We start from the raw sequence: 16,158 nt of genomic DNA on the forward strand, positions 1-16,158 counted from the left end.
TTGGCATCAAGGTCCTAACTCAGACTTCCAGAGAAGATCCGGGGACCAGTCTGAAGGTCCCTCCAGGGATCTGGACCGCCTACACCTTCTCCTGTCTGGCTGTGGGCCTTGGCCAAGGGCCCCAGAGAGCAGGGATTTAGACAGAGTGGGTGGAGGCCCCATATGACTCACAGGTGACCTGTGAGCTTGTCTCAGCATTCAGAGGGTTGGACTCAGCAAAAATAACAACAATGCCCACAGTGACAGTGATCATGGGCCAGTACCAGGAATAAAGCACTTCCCGCTTGCTGGTGATGGATGGCCCACGCTGAGCTCGCAGTGAGCTCACCCTCCACGTGCTCTTTCTCTAGTAGAGCAGCCATGGGAGGCAGGTTGCTTTAGCCCCATGTGACAGCCAAGGAAGCCAAGGCCCAGGACAGTGCAGGGCCTTGTCTGTGGTCAGGCACATGGCTGGCCTCTGGAAGTGGAGCAGCTGAACATGAGTGTCCCTATCTGGCCACTGGCAACTGGCTTTGGCGGAGGACAGGGTGCCTTCCCTCCTAGCAGGATGCCAGATGGGAAAAGGCACAAGGTGGGGGAGAAGGCCCTGGGCAGGGCCGGGAATGTCAGGTCTTATCTCCCCTGCTGGCGCCCAGCCTACAGCGTGGTCTGACCTTCCCACACCTGGCTTCCAGTGATGTCAGTTCCTCGAGGCTTAGAGCCTCAGAATTCTTGTTCTGTGAGAACAGCCCTCGTCCCAGAGCTGTAAACACAGCTGGCATCAGTGATTAGAAGGAGGGCTGGCCTGAGCCCTCCAGCCAAACCGAAGCCTCAGGATTCTTTCCAGATCACTGCAGCCCAGGGCCCCTGAGGTCTTCTTGTTTCTGGAACACCTAATCAGACCCAAAAAACATGAGCTCTCCCCCAGGGGCACTGGAATCCAGGCGGAACAAGCCAAGAGGGAAATGCCTACCAAGAGAAGCACATGTTAAATGGGGAGATTTCAGACAATGAGGCAGCCCAGCTGGGGGCCTTCCTGGTGTCTTCGTGGCATTATGCACAGGCTGTCTCATCGGCTTATTTCTGAGTGTGGGCAAAGCTGCTGACAGGCTCCACCTTCCCCCCTGGACATCATAAGTCACCAGGAGGCTTGATCCTCCCTCCAGGCCCTGTCTGGCTTCTCTCACCCCTAGCCTGGCCCCCACAGACTTCAGGATCAGATGCTGCATGGTCTAATATTGATCAAAGAGTAAGGGAGGCCACTGCAGCTTGGGGTCCAATTCATTACTCTTGACCGCGTGCTGTCCACAGTTCTGTCATTTCCCATCCCTGCACTCACGGTGAGCTGCCATCAGAAGGAATGGCACCAGAGGTGGCAAAGTCAATGCTTTCAGGGCCCAGGCCAGTTATGGAAATGCTTAAGTCAGCTGTATGTGATGCAATAGAGAGCAGTAGCGACTGTGGCAAACTCCAGAGCACGTGGCTCACCTAGAGGAGTGGCCCCAGCCACCACCCCCAACCCCAATTTCTTCCATGGAGGAATGCAGGAGGGGGTTTCAGTCTTTTAAGAAAATCCAGAAATCTAGATTGTTGTGTGAAATCAGCCAGTTTTTACAGGTGGACCAAACACCTCTGCTCGGTTGGATCTCTGCGCCTCGTCTCATTGTTGTTTCCTCCTGAACCTCGACCCACTCAGCCTCAAGCCCCGCATCCAGCCTCACTGACCATCCTCTTCTCCAGGGGGCCAGGAACCTCCCTAAGAGCACGCATCCCCCAGCCATCTGAGAGGCATCCCCGCTTCTTGAAGCCCCCTCCCTCTCCTTCCCTTCCAGGAAAACCCTCCTACTGACGCCCTCTTCTCTCTCTGCGGGGCCCTTTGTCCTGTAACTTGTCACAGTCTTGGGCGCCTCCCCTGCATCCCTTCTCTCCCTGCCAGACACCCCCAGACCATGCCCTCCCCTCCACCCGAAAGCTCCAGAACGTCAGGATCCAGCTCTGGCCTCTCTCCCGAGCCCCAGCCCTTTGGACCCACCTGTCAGAGCACACTCCGCCTTAGACTCGGGCTTTCTTGTCCTCTCCTTCTCTGGGGCTCGCCGTCCACCCAGAAACCTGTGAGACACGGGGCGCCAGAACTCAGGAGGAGCCAAACTCACCACCCAGTCAGGAGGCCGTGGAGTCGGGATTAAAGCCCACACCGCACGAGCCTGAGCCCTGACCCTGCCTCTCTGGCCTTTAGCTTGACTGGCCCGGGGATGCTCAGGGGGCTGTGGGGTTTCATCCCTGGGGAGGGCAGGCCTCCCCGTCCCCTGCTCCCAAACAAAGGTGGAGACAGTGGAGTTCCTGTCCCTGAGTAAGGGGAGGAGCTGGTGGTCCTGACCCTCTCCCTCGTCGCTCAATGTCCGACTCCCAGGTAACTCAGGGGGTCCTGGGAGAAGAAGGGCTGTGCGCCTGCTGGGGTGCTGGGGGTGTTGGAGCAGAGCCCACCCGCCAGCTGAGACAGTGGCTAGGGGCACTTGGGATGGTCAGCACGGCCAGGAGACTCAGACCATGAGGGGCTTCTGAGGACGGCGGGCCGGTTTCAGATGAAGTGTGGGTGGGCATGGGGGGAGGTAGCAATCTTATTTTCCAGAAAGATTTTTTCCTTTACCGGAAAGTTCACCTCAGAGTTCTTCAGAATGTGATTTCTAGAGCAGGCTCCACTCCCCACGGGACAGTGCTGGGGAGGAGCCACACCTGTGTGCATGGGCGCTGGCCGGCCTCCAGCGCCCCAGAGTCACGTGTTCTGTAAAGTGAGGCCCACCTGCAGTGGCGCAGCACCCCTGGTCATTAGTGATGCTTCATTAGAGTCCAATTAATAAAGGAAACCGAGGATGAGCGCCATGGCTTTGCTGAGAATAACGGCCCTGCTCATGCCTTATGTGGCCGCCTCCCAAGAGCTCAAAACCCACAAGGACCAGCTGCCCTGGGGGCTGGGGAAGGGACAAGCAGGGAGTCGCAGGGGGCATTGCTGATAGGCTGTTGTCTGGTCAAGTGGCAGAGGGGAGAAAGGGGAGTTTCAGATCAGACACTCACTCCCTCAGCTCTCAGCTCCTCCTTTGACCTTCTTTGCCCAATAATCCCAGGGAAGCTTGGCCAGGGCCAGAGGTATGAGGACCAGGGCTTTTCTCACGTGGGCCTGGAGAGAAGGCTGAGGTCAGGGAGGACCACAAGCCTTGCTCTCTTCTCCAACTACCTCAACCCATGCTCGCAACCCACCAACCCTGAATCAGCCAGCTCCTCCCCAGACCTGCCCGTAAGACAGCTCATGGCCCCTCTGGGCCTCAGATTCTATCCCCTGATTGGGAGGGTCCCCTTCCATATTCAGGAAACTTTCTCTCCCCTCATCCAACCCAGACCGGGTCAGAAGCCTAAGAATCCAGACGTTGACTAACCCATTCAGATGACCATCTCTGCAGAGGCCAACTCTCCCATCCTGTCACTATTGCACACGGCTGGGCTCCTGGGTCAGGGAAAGGTCATTGGGTTTTTCTGTGACTTCCAGGGATAGAGACAGGCTGTAACCTGGGAGTTTGGCTGCCTGTGAGACTTCTGGAGGGTGGGGAAGGCTGGCTCAGAGGCAGGTACAGAGGGTTCAGGTAGAGGGGAATTACCCTGCCTTCTCAGGACAGAACGAGGCCCCATCATGACACACCTAGCATCTGGCCTGGAAGAATCTTGCTCTGAACCTGTTTTCCCACCTCCTAGGTTTCCCAGGTAAATGAGCAACAAGGCTGTGGGGGACCAGGTCAAAAAGTCACAAGACCTCTTGTCCTACCAGCCATCCACCTAAACATCCTGCTCTTCGTCCACCCTGCTCTGTCTGCCCAGCCACCACCTTCCCCAGGGCTACTGAGAACATCCCTCTGGTCTTTTAGGATTTAGGGCCTGTCCAACCAGGAACCCAGCAGTCAGAGAAGACCTGAGTTGGGGTCCCCCCCTTTCCCCCCATCTCCTGGGGGCTGTCCTGGGCTGGCACTGAGAACAAGCCAGGTGGCCTGCAGCCTTGTCTTTCAAAGCCCTGCCCAGGAGGAGGCCAGACCTTGACAGTTGTTCATGCTGTGATCTTGGAGTTGTGTGGGAGACTCGAGGACAGGCAGGGCGAGTGCAGGAGCTGGACTTAGAGATCTCGGGGACAGCTTGGAGGCTGGCAGGCTGGTGGGGTAACGCAGACTCCGCACTTCCCTTGTTACGGCCTCACAGAAAGGAAGCAAAGTCCTTCCCTCCCGCTCACAGCTGTGCCTGGGCCTGATGCCCACCCCTTGGTAACCCCAGGGCCTCCGAGCTGGACTTTGTCAAACACACACACCTACCACTCCAGCGCAGTGGGTGGTGGGCTGGCTTGAGGGCCCCATGCGTCTCCTGGCAGCTTGGGACCCAGGACTGCTGCACGGTGCCTCTGATCCCAACCCCGCTTCCATCCTGGTGGGCTGCCCTCCCAACGCGGCTGGATTAAGTCTGAGCCCCTGAACAGAAGGCAGCACCGGCAGCCTCCCCCACCGCAGGCCCTGACATTAGGGCCAGGCCCGGGCTTTAGGGCCAGGGTCGGAGGAGCCCAGTCTTGCAGATGGGGTGTGGGAGGCAGGTCCTGGCCAGCATCCTCTGCCCCCATCCCTCCTGCTCTGAGATGCCCCGAGGCTTTCATCAGGGGCCTGGGGGCCTATAGTTCAGGCTCCATGAGCTCAACTGGGGCACAGAATGGGGGCTGGGAGCAGGGAGAGAGCTGGTCCCCTTCTCCGATTCTGTGGCAAATCAGAGGCCCCCCTAGAGCTCCAGTTTCTAGAATAGCATCAAGGCCCAGAAGAGTCAGCTGTGCTAGGAAAAGCCATTACTCTGACAGCCTTCCTCCACCTGCTAAAAGCCTCCCTCCTTCCCCTGGGGCCTCACCCCTGCAGAGTTATTTCACCTCTTTGGAGTGTGCTGAGGGAAGGCAGGACAGAGAGAGAGAGAGAGAGAGAGACATGCGTGCTTAACTCTTTCCACGTCTGCGTGGTGAAGTCAGCACCAGCAGACCCCCTTGGCCATCTCTTTCCACCTGGAATTCCTCCAATTCCTCCGAGCAGATGCCCAGGAGCCGGCAGAGAGCAAGGTAGCAGACACGGGGCTGACGACACCAGGAGGAGACAAAACAGGCTGTCGCTGCCCTGCTTGTGACTTCAGTCCCCTCCTCACCCTTGCTCTCTGCACCCGGAAGTCCCCAGGGATACAAAAGACCAGGGGCTGTGCAGGAGTAGCTTTGATGTCTGAGGTTTAGAGGGACTGACTTCATCCTTGTGCCCCCCCTTGAACGCGCCCCAGCCCTTGTGCTGCCCTCTGTCCCCCGTTCCCATTCCCTGGGGGGGGGTGTCAAGGGGAGCGAACAGCAGGCAGGAGGCTGCTGAGGGCTCAGACCTCCGGCTTTGCAGTGGCAGCTGTGGGAGGGACAACCAGGGCCAGAGTGGCCAGGAGAGGGGCCCAGCGGCACCCCTCACTCAGCAGAAGTCACTGGGTGGGGGAAGGGCCCCGCCACCTGCCAGCCTCCATGCCTTCCCCTCTCCAGCCTCAGCCTCCCACACAGTGCTGGGCCGCCCGTTGTAGGTGTGGGGAGGCACTGTGTCTGGAGGCACCGAGGCTGGGAGGGGCTTCTCTGCAGGTGGAGCCCGTGGGTCCCAACCCTCCCTCGGCGCCTCCGTTTCCCTGTGCTTCCCCGGTCAGCTTCCTGTGGGAAACACCCAAGCTGTTTAATATCACAGATGAGCGACAACATGAACTGGCCTTCCCTGTGCCAGGAGCTTACCTGTCATTCTTTCCTATCTTTATATTCACCCTCTCAGGGAGGTGCTACTCACAGAGGAGGAACCTGAGGTTCAGAGATGGGGGTGACCTGGCCAGGGGATAACAGTGGGCTCAAAACCAGCTCTGTGTGGCTCCAGAGACTGTGCTCTTTCCAGGACTCCACACCTTGGTCACAGCAGCCAGAGACCCCCTGTTGTAGACCAAGAGTTGGGGAGAAGATGGGGAGACAGCCGGCCAGGGGCAATTAAAATTATTATTATTATTATTATTATTATTATTATTATTATTATCACTTGCATGGTACTTAACAATGTGTCAGTACTTTACATATTAATTCTCTTCATGCCCACAATAAACCTGCATGTATCGTCCCATTTCACAGATGAAGGAAGTAAAGCACAGCAAGGTTATGCACCTTGCCCAAAATCACACAGCTACTAAAGGGTAGAGCCGGGATTCGGAACCCAGGTGTTCTGAGTCCAGGGACCCTGCTGTCACCATCATGTCTCACTGCCTCTCAGCTGAAGGAGAAGGGAGTCCTCAGTTGGCCCCCTGGAGCTGGAGGCGGAACTCCCACAAGAATGGATGTGCACAGGGGCAGGGCTGTGACCGTTGGCAAGCAAAGATCCAGGCCACTGTGTCACTCAAGTCCAGAGGAACAGGGGGCAGTGAGGACCAGGGGCTCCGAGAGCGCTTCCTGGAGGAACAGGGGGGCCCAGAAGGACCGCGGCTGGTGCTGCTAGCACACAGGGCGCCCTGGCTCTCAGCCTGTGGCCCACCTGCCTGCCCCACAGTCCTTTCTTTGGGAGCCTCTGGGGTGGAGCAGCGCTGGTGAGGACCATCTCCACTTCCCACCCCGGGCCCTGGGTGCCCTTCGCGCACAACACCTCCCCTTCTGAGTGTTTGCTGCAGCTCCCCCTCCCACGGGCTCTCTGGACGACTCCTCACCCATGAGTGCTGCAGTTAATGTAGCAGCGTTCACAGCCCAGAAGAACCTCCTCAACAGAGGAAGCATGAGCTCTCTCACCAAACTGTTAGATGGCTCAGGAACTCAGAGACATTTATCCCAGACGCCTGTGGGAGGCCCTGGGAGGCAGAGGACCCAAGCTTCTGGCCCTGCTTCTGTCTTGGACAGCCTGGCCCTGCCTGACCCCTCCGCGCCCCACCCCCCGCCCTGCCCCGAGCCCAGGGCCCTGCGCACAGTGGTGCTGCAGAAGGCAGTAGCGTGCGTGTGCTCCAGTGAAGAGGTTCGAAGCAGGGAAGCTGACCCAAGCCTTGGGAATCCACCGCTAGAAGTTTGGGGAAATGAAGGTCAAAGGAGGGGCTAGCCAGCCGCACCCTGTGGCCACCCTGCCCAGAGGCGTCCTCCCACTGAACAGAACCTCAAGAGCAGGGTCAGGGTGGGAGCCTATGTGCACAGACGCCTGCCGGGGAGCCCTGCCCTGGCAAGGGGCAGGCCGGCAGACAGGCATGGCGTGTGCCCCCACCGCCACCCCCACCCGCAGCCTCTGGTGCCGGAGTCCTTGTGAAGGCCTCAGTGGTGGCCAGCAAAACAGTGTGGTCCCCAGGGCAGGCAGGACAGCCGAGGAAAGAGGCCTGGCATCCCCTGGGCCTGGGATGACATGAGCGTCTCTGCCTGGGAGGGAGCTCTTCATACTCTATCCACCTCTGCTCAGATTTAGGACAGGGGAGGCTGGGAGGGGAGAGCAGCAGGCAGGACCCCCGCCCTCCGATTCCTGCCCCTTCCTCCCCAGGAGAACCACATCTGAGGAGGCGAAGGACCAGAACTCCAAGGCAGTCACCTCTGTGACCTCAGGGCCCACCAAAGCCCCCATCTGGGGGGACACAGTCAGAGTGCAGACCCAAGCTGAGATGCAAGGCTGGGAGGTGAGGCGGGGATGGGCTGGGGCTGGCCGGTGAGGGAGGGGTGACAAGTCAGGCTCCCTCTCAGCGCGGCTGGAAGCCACCTGAACACCTCCTTGGGCTCTGTTAAAAGCACTTTAAAGGATAAAAATCATAATACTGTCATGCCTCATCTCCCCAGCCTGCTCGAAAAATGAGTTGTTCCACATAAATGAATTTTCCAGACAATGAAAGCTTATCTTTTTTTTATGACTGTTGTTCCCATTTTCATGGCTGTTATTACCACCGTCTCCCACTGAACCGGCACGTTACGGCTGCCTGGCACATCCCCACGCATCGCTCTTTGGAGTTACACCTCCCAGGAGGACGACACTGCCCCATTGCTAAGATGAGAATGCTGAGGTTCAGGGAACGGAAACAACTGGCGCAAACTCAAGCAGTCAGTAAGTGGAGGACCCGGGATCGGCATCATACACTCTCACCGTAGCTCCAGTGTTCTAGCCGCTTCCCTAGAATGGCTCCTTATCCCCCTCTTCTTCCCCAGGCAGAGCCCTCTGTCAGACAGCAGTTTCCAAGGGCCTGGGTCCACTGTTATCTGAACTGCCTAACAGTTCTTACCCCTCCACCCTTGGAAGGCTTTTCCGTCCCTGTCTTCTGGCAACTTCTAACACTGCAGGCAATTTTAAGTTTCTCAAGATGGGGCCTATCCTGAGCCCCCAGGTACCGGTGCACACACATACGTGTGCACACGTGGTTTCCGCACTGGGGACCTTTCTGATTTCCACTCTTAGGCAATGAGCTCAGGCCGGGTACTCTGGAGTGTTGCCCGGCTACTTGCAGGACAGCTGTGGGCACTGGCCTCAGGCACTGTCAGCACAGACCCAGACGTGCCCACGACGTCTCCGGTCTTACCTGGGCAGAAGAACCTCAGGCTCCCATCTTGCAGGTGGTCCCTCCCTCAGAGGACAGGCTTTGCTTCTCACCTTGAAATCTCACCAGGGAAACCCCTCGTCCACCTCACAAAGAGCCAAAAGCCAGCTGCTAAAGACGGTGGAAGGGGAGAGAGGAAACGGGGAAGGAGGAACATCGAAAAAGCAGGGGAAGCTAGTTCTGGGTCAAGCCAGAGAATGTTTTTCTGCCTGTTAAAGGGATAGGTGAGCTGTTGGGATGATGTGAGAAAATGTCAGAGAGGAGGAAAACTTGACCTAGGATTTCATGCAAACACACACATGCGCTGTGTGTGTCTCTTTGCGAATGCCTGCATGCTGGTTCATGTGTGTGTGAACATTGTGTGTGTATGAATACATGCTTGTGACTGCCTGTAGACATGCATGTCTGTGTGTCTTGTATGTGTGTGTCTGGCTGCAACAGTGTGTTGTGTGTACCTGGATTTATCCGGGAGGTAGTGTGTGCCTGGCATTGCATGAGTGTGTGTAGTGTGTGTGTGTATGGTTGGGGGGTGTGCACGTGCATGCATCTCCATGGCTGACAGGAAGTTAGGGGTGTGGTGAGGGGACCTGGGCTGGGGTCCTCCCCTGGCTCTACACAACTGGGGTGACTATAGAAAAGGGCTTGATGAGTCGGTGGCCTGGACCCATCTGTGCAGCAGAGAGGGAAGCAGGATTCACTGCAGGAGGGCAGGAGGGTGAGGAGGCGCGGGCAGGCAGAGAATATTGGCAGGCGCCTCTTTACAGATTGAAATCGCTGGATGCTTGTTGGAACCTGCTTGGGACTGGTTGCTGTGGTGATGTCTGCGGTGGGCGTGAGGGAAATGAGGGCCAGGCCAAGAGGTGGGGGAAGGGCGGGAGGCAGCTCAAGGATGTGTTAATGACAAGCAGAGGGGAGCTGCAGACCTGTGTGGAGAAAGCAGGCGGGCGGCAGGAACGCCTGATCCGCCGCACAAAGGGAGCTGTGGGAGGCCCGGGGGGCGCAGTGCCCAGAGAGGAAGCTGATGAAGTGTGTTTGTAGCATGGAGACAGGAGCGGTGAGGGCTGGCTGGCCGTTCCCCCTCTGCTAGCTGCCCACCCGGAACTCCAGGTTGGGGTCGTGGAGCACCAAACAGTCTCAGCAAATTCCAACCAGCTCCGGGGACTCAGGGCCCGCGGGTGGTGGCCGTGAGGGGTGCAGCCTCCACAGCCACGGCTGTTGCTTTGGCTGGGGGCACTGGAATGCCCTGGCTGTTTTTCAGTCAGGCTGGACAAGTGTGTGGAGCAGCACAGATGGCTGACAGGGAGGAAAGGAGAGACAGCTACAAGGAGCATTTGCTTAGAATTTCATAGTTTGAAAAACATATTCCACCCCTACCGCAACACTATTAAGAGGGGGCAGGGGTTTTCTTTTTAAAGGTATTAACATTTTCCAGAGCCGGAACACGAAGCTCAGAAAGGTTAAGTGACTGGCTAAAGGTCACAGAGCAAGTTGGTGTGTTGGAACCAGGACTCAGGTCTGCCGACTTCAAGCCTCGCCTTCCTCTCCTGCAAGGCACGCTCAGATCCTTTAGGCGCCCATTCCCCCCTCTTGCCATCGAGCGTGGATCCCACATGGCCGGCTCCTGAGGGACTCTGGCAAAAATCTTCTCCTCTTTATGCACCAGGGTAGCTGTGAGGATGAGGAAGGGAAATCAGTAAAGCGTGTGCTTCCTCCCCCACCCTTTATGCAAGTGACCCTCCAGGTCCAAGTGACCAGCAGCCCTGGGCTCCCAGCCTGCTGAGCCTGAAGAGCTGGCGGCCGGCCGGGGTGTCCTTGTCTCAAGAGGGAGGCAGAGGGCAGGGGGCGACCCTCGAGTCGGGCTCGGGTCCACCGTCTTCCCCACCCTCCCGCTCCCATTCTTCTCTAGAGCTCTTGTCTGTCTCCTCCCCACCCCAGGCTCCCTCATTCCTCCTGTCTTTCCTCCTCCATCGCCTCTTCCTTCCCAAATCACCGACTTACAGATTGGGAGGGCGCCTCCAGGGCCAGGAAACCCAGCCTCTCACATCAGCCATTCACTAGCTGTGTGATGTTGGTCAAGCTGTATAACCTCTCTGAGCTCCAGAGACCACGTTTTAAAGACAGAGGTGACGATTCCTACTTGAGGGGTTGTGGTGAGGATTTGCTGCATAGTGGCTCAGAAACACCCATCCCCGTGCTTGGCACGTTATGGGTGCTCGCTAAGTAGGACCACCCCGATTATTTCCAGGTCATTGGTGTTGTCCTCATAGTTCATCCCAAAGTTCATGCATTTTCTATATTAATGCAGTCTCTTGGGAGGAGGTTTTCTAAGTGGTGCGTTATTCTTAGTGGTTAGACTAGTTTTCCTTGACTTGGAGTAGACTTTTATTGATATTCACATCGGAAGATTTCTTGAACAGATCACTTTTCCTTACTGAGACTCAGTTTCCCCATCTGCAGCATTGTGGGAGATAAGCCCCCCGCTTCCAGCCTGAGGGGCTGATGAGTGTCTGTGACCAAGGGAAGGGGCCTTATTTCTGGATGGGGCACTATTTCTGCCTGCGCGTGTGTGCTCCGCCGTGGCGGGCTGGATTCCGTTCCCCTCTGGCCTGGGAGTTTCTGGACCACAGGAAAGAATTGCATCTTTGGGTCCTAACAGCACCTCGCATGGAGACTCATCCTGTGCAGGGACCCAGACGGTGCTTGTGGAAGTGTGTGCATGTGTGTGCCCCGCACGTGTGCCTGCACGTGCAGCCCTCAGTGTGGCCCCTGCTCCCTGCTCTCGGCCATGTCTCACCTCACTCAGGAGAACATCGGCCAGCTAAGCCCTGTCCTGACCCTCTGCGCATTGGTTTTCTCTCCAGATGTGGTCCTCAAGGTGGTGGACAATAAAAAGAAAGAGGAGCTGGTGTCCTCCCAAATCCCCATCAAGTACCTGCGTGTCTTCCACCCCTATCACTTTGAGCTGCAAAGGTGACTCCAAAACCTGGGCTCTGGGCCCACGGAGGCCTGCGACGGGTAGGGAGAGAGAGGGTGGGCACCACCTTGATGCCCCCAGCCATTCCCTTAGACCAACTCCGGGCATCCCACACCCACCTCACGGTATGACAAGTCTAGGGCCACGTGGGGCTCAGGAAACACAGCTCCTGGCTGGTACATAAGAATGATTTCCAAAGAATTTGGAATTCTCCAAAGTCATCTTCATAAAAGAGCTCAATTAGCATAGGCCATTTACCACATTAAATGAATACACCAATTAAAGATGTATTCTGAATTCATATATGTTAAAAGAGTGGGAATGTATCTTTAAAAATCAAAGAAATACCATAATTACAGAGTACCTGCCAAGTGCCAGGTCCTCACACCATGCCCAGTCCTCGGGTGAATCACATCTCACACACGCAGGACGGGGCTCAGAAGACTCCTCTTACTCTGGGTCACAGAGCACGTGGGCAGCAGAGTCACGGGGGGAGCCCAGGTCCCACAGTCTCCTGAGCCAGTTCTTTCTGTGCTGCCTCCACGTGCTGCCTTGGCAGGAGGAAGGCCAGGAGGTTTGGGGCATGTGGGAGATAAAGTGTTCCCTGGAATGCACCCCTCTAGTGGGCAACTGGGCACAAGCCTGGAGCAGGAGCCTCAGGGTCCCTCAGTCCATGACCTGAGCGCTTCCGGCTAAATCCCCTGCCCACCAGCTCTTCCCAGTGCTGATTGGCAGAAGGGAGAATTCATTCTTGCATTGCTCAAGTATTTATTAAGCACCTACTGTGAGCCAAGCACTGAACCAGAGATAAACAGAAGCATCACTTTCCCCTCACTCAATGTGTTCCAGACCCTTCTCATGGCTTAAAGAACAACATGAAGTGAGACTGTCTGGGTTCCTCTCCCAGGTCTGCTGGTTGCTAATTGTATATCCATAGGGAGCCACTTAACCCCCAGGCCTCCATTCCTCATCAGCAAAATTGAGATTACATACCCCATCACATGGCCTTTTGGAGGCTCAAGTGCAATGATGAGCATAAAGCACCTAGTTAGGTGCCTGGCACATAGTAGGTACTCAGTTGGGGTCCGTTCCATGCCTCCTTCCCGCCCCCAGGTCCTGGCACTGGCCTTCTTTGTTTCTAAGCAACTCTTCAACCATGGTCCTAGGTCTTTACTTTCCCCAGGCCCCAAGGAAAGGCCCAAGACCAGGGCCTCAGGAGGTGCCACCAGTGGCAGGCAGGGAAGGAAAGGCCCAGAGACATTAGCGACTCACCTGAGAGACTCAAGCCTTCAGCTGCCATTCTGGGAGCTTCACCCAGGCCTCCTGGCACCCTGTCCACTGACAAGCCATGCCTTGTTATCACATCCTTACAAAGAGAGCAGGCAGGCAGTGGTCCTTGTGAGAGCGATAAAATATTCAAATGGCAAAGGGAAGATTCATTGTATTGATCTCCTTGGAAGGGCTCCCAGGGACCATGAGCTTTGATTATCGGCTCGGAGCCCCAGCGGAGCAATGCCAGGTGGCCGTCTGCAGAGGGCTGGAGTTACGGCCAGGGGCTTCCCTTGGTCACCCTCCTCCTTGGGTGTCTTCTTCCCCCACCCTGTCCCCAGCCTACCCAGTCTGGGAAAGCCGAGGAAGCCACTGCCAAGACCCAACTATATGCGACAGTCATTTGGAAGGGCAGCTTCATGTCCGGCCATATCAGCTGCAACCACACAGCTCTAGAGGTGCTAGACTGGGGCCCTCAGGGGTGGGGTGGGGTGGGGTGGGCCAAGCTTTAAGCAGGCCCCAGGCTCTGCCCTTGGCCGCTACTGACTCTCCTAATGTCCTGGGGCAGATGAGCCTGGGGAAGAAGCCAAAAAGGGAAAAAAACAACTGGGCCTTTCAAAAACAGCTGAAGTCATTTGTGAAGAGCAAGCCCTGGGATGGCAGGGATGATGGGGCTGGAAATGAGGATTATGATGGAGCCTAACCATTCTAGCGTGTTCCAAGCCCAAAGCCCTGCCCTGACCTTGCCTTCCCTCCCTCTGCTCCTCACGCATAGTGCAGGGAGGCCAGGAGGCTCCCGTGGACTCTCATGAATGTCACGGGGAACAGAAAAGCCCCCCACCTTGGCCCACCCTCCCTAACTGTTTTGTCTCTTCTTCTGTCCCTCCTGGAGTAGTAACCCCTGCCTACAGCCTACACCCCTGAACGTTTTAGGGCCTCCCCACCCTCCCTTGAGTCCCATTTCTAAAGAGGTTTGGCCAATCTTCGTATTAGGTTATTTGTTCATTCAACAGCTGTTCACAGTGCCTCTTGCATTATCAGCCAGGGCCACGCCCACCTTGGGCCTACCTTCCACACAGCCCCATCCCCCTTAACCTCCAACCTCTGGGACTCTTAGCAGCCTCTGGCGATGCTCCAGGAAGAGATGGTCCAGGGACCTGGGGTCTGTCCCTTCCCCAACCCCCACCCCCAGCTTTCAAAATGCCCAGGGGCAACAGATTTAAATCCAGACATGGCCTGAGTATGATCAGGGTGGGAGCTGATCGGGGGAGGCCCATGCTCTGGTTTCCCTGCCCCAACATAGCTGATCTGATCCAACTGTAAGCCTAGTAAGGCAAGAAGCATTCTTTAGCCCCATCTCACAGCTCGGGGCACAGACGCAACTGGAGCCTGGCATGGGAGTCCAGAGTTCCCGACTCATATCTCTGCTTCCACACAGCCACCCTTGGGTACCACTGTGTGTTAGGCCTGCAGGGGCCCTCTGATCCCATCCCCCCCCACTTTCATCATGCCCTTTCCTGAGAACAGCCAGCAGCTCACACACACACACACACACACACACAACAAGGAAGAGTGACAACACTTTGGTCTCGCTGTGCCAGGCCGCACCCCACAGGGAAGGGGCCATATCCCCAAGACCCAGAGCCAGGCAGAACCTTGGCCTGCAGGGAGACTGCTGTGGATCTGACCCCCAACCCCAGCCTGACTTGTCAGGCAGTCTGGGCTCCCCTGCCTTCCGGCCCACTGCCCACTCCCCTGCCCCAGCACAGATGTCCTCCCTGTCTGCTCCTGATAACAGACGAGACAGCACAGCGGTACAAGAAATTGCTTCTGTTACTCACCAGGCTGACAGGAGCAGGTGTGCTTGGGCAGCTCTCTCATTGGCACCTGACCATTCAGCACAGAGCAGGTGTAAATTAGTACCACCCCCAGCACCTCTCAGGGCCCCCTCAGCCCTTACACCTTTTGGAGTCCCTGTGCACGACAGCGCCTGGCAGCTATCCACTGAAACCCCTCAGGCCAAGGTTTGAAATGCCCACATCAGAGATTTAGTCCTTTGAACTAAAAGGGATTCATTCCATCTCCAGAGGCCCCAGTGAGAGCTGGAAGGCCCTAAGCACTATTTCAAGCCCTTATCAGCTCACACATGCGTGAGTCAGGTGGTGACCAGTGAAACAGAGCCTGGCTGAGGGGCTTATGAGAGTGTGATGGGGAAGAGGAGACAAGGGGGAGGGACCCAGAACAAGCCCCCACGCCCAGGCCCTCTCCTGCCACTGACGGTCAGAACTAGAGGGTCAGGGAGAGGAGGGTCTTGACCCCTCAGCACACAGGCTGGGAAACTGAGCCCAGAGGGGTGCAGGGATAGGTCACAGGGACACAGGGACCCACTGACTGGGTGCCTAAGCTGGAGCACACCTGGCAGGGTCCTCCTTCCACCGTGAGGTGCGCCTGAGGTGCAGCCCCCAGCTGTCCCCCAGCTGTGTCCGGAGCCCCTTCCTCTTCCTGCTCCACTTCCCAGCAGCACCATGTAATTGGGACCCCCAGCAGCTCCAGCCGCAGCCTCCTGAGCCCACCGCTGGCCTCCTCCTCCTCCCTGGCCCAGGCTTCCGCAGCCCCGTTTCTCTCACACCCAGGAGCAAGCCAGCAACTCTCCTCCCTCGCTGCGGCTCTCCTGCACCCCGCAAGCACTCTGCGCAGTGTATTCCCTCCACTGCTGGGGATACAGCAGCGAACATGGTAGACACGGTCCCCTCCCTCTGGAGCCAGGGTTCTAGTCAGACAGACAGGAAGTAAGAATAAACACCAGATACATGAGTGTTACGGAAAAAGCAATCCAGGCGCTGAGAGAACGGGGTGGGCTACTTTAACGGAAGTGGTTGCAGAAGGCCTCTCAGAGGTGCTGATATTTAAGCTCTAAAGAAAGAGAAGGAGCCAGCCCCTGGGCGGGTAGGGCTGGGGTGGGAGTGGGGAGTCCGGGTGGAGGGATCAGCAGGTGCAAAGACCCTGAGGCAGGAACAAGTGGGGCGTGCTGGAGGGGTGAGACAAAAGAGGCTGAGCAAAAGGAGAATGACTGGAGGGCTGGCCTTTGGGCTGGGCCAAGGGCAGACAGGCCAGCACATGCAGGCCTCAGCTCTCACGGTGAGAATTACAGAATTCATTCTAAGGGCGGTGGGGCATCTGCTCATTTGCAGGGGCTCAAGCTGGGGAATGACATGATCCAATTCATTGTTAAGAAGGCAGTTTTGCCACTGTGTTACCGAATTGCCTGGGAAAGGGATGGTCTTGGGACAGGAGTGGAAGCAGAGGGGTGAGGGGTTAGAGAAGAGTAGCAG

The 16,158-nt window shown here is 57.0% G+C and overlaps 1 protein-coding gene across 1 annotated transcript in view; it reads left to right on the plus strand.

The window, feature by feature from the left end:
- The window catches only part of CCDC33 (coiled-coil domain containing 33), a 102,096-nt gene that overhangs the window by 29,308 nt on the left and 56,630 nt on the right, over positions 1-16,158 (plus strand). Inside the window, 5 exon segments of the mRNA XM_057489057.1 lie at positions 7,545-7,669; positions 9,290-9,298; positions 11,445-11,553; positions 12,407-12,437; positions 13,168-13,284. Coding sequence (XP_057345040.1) covers positions 7,545-7,669; positions 9,290-9,298; positions 11,445-11,553; positions 12,407-12,437; positions 13,168-13,284 — 391 coding nt within the window.

This window comes from Manis pentadactyla, chromosome 11 (assembly GCF_030020395.1).
Source record: "Manis pentadactyla isolate mManPen7 chromosome 11, mManPen7.hap1, whole genome shotgun sequence".
Classification (NCBI taxonomy): Eukaryota; Metazoa; Chordata; class Mammalia; order Pholidota; family Manidae; genus Manis; species Manis pentadactyla.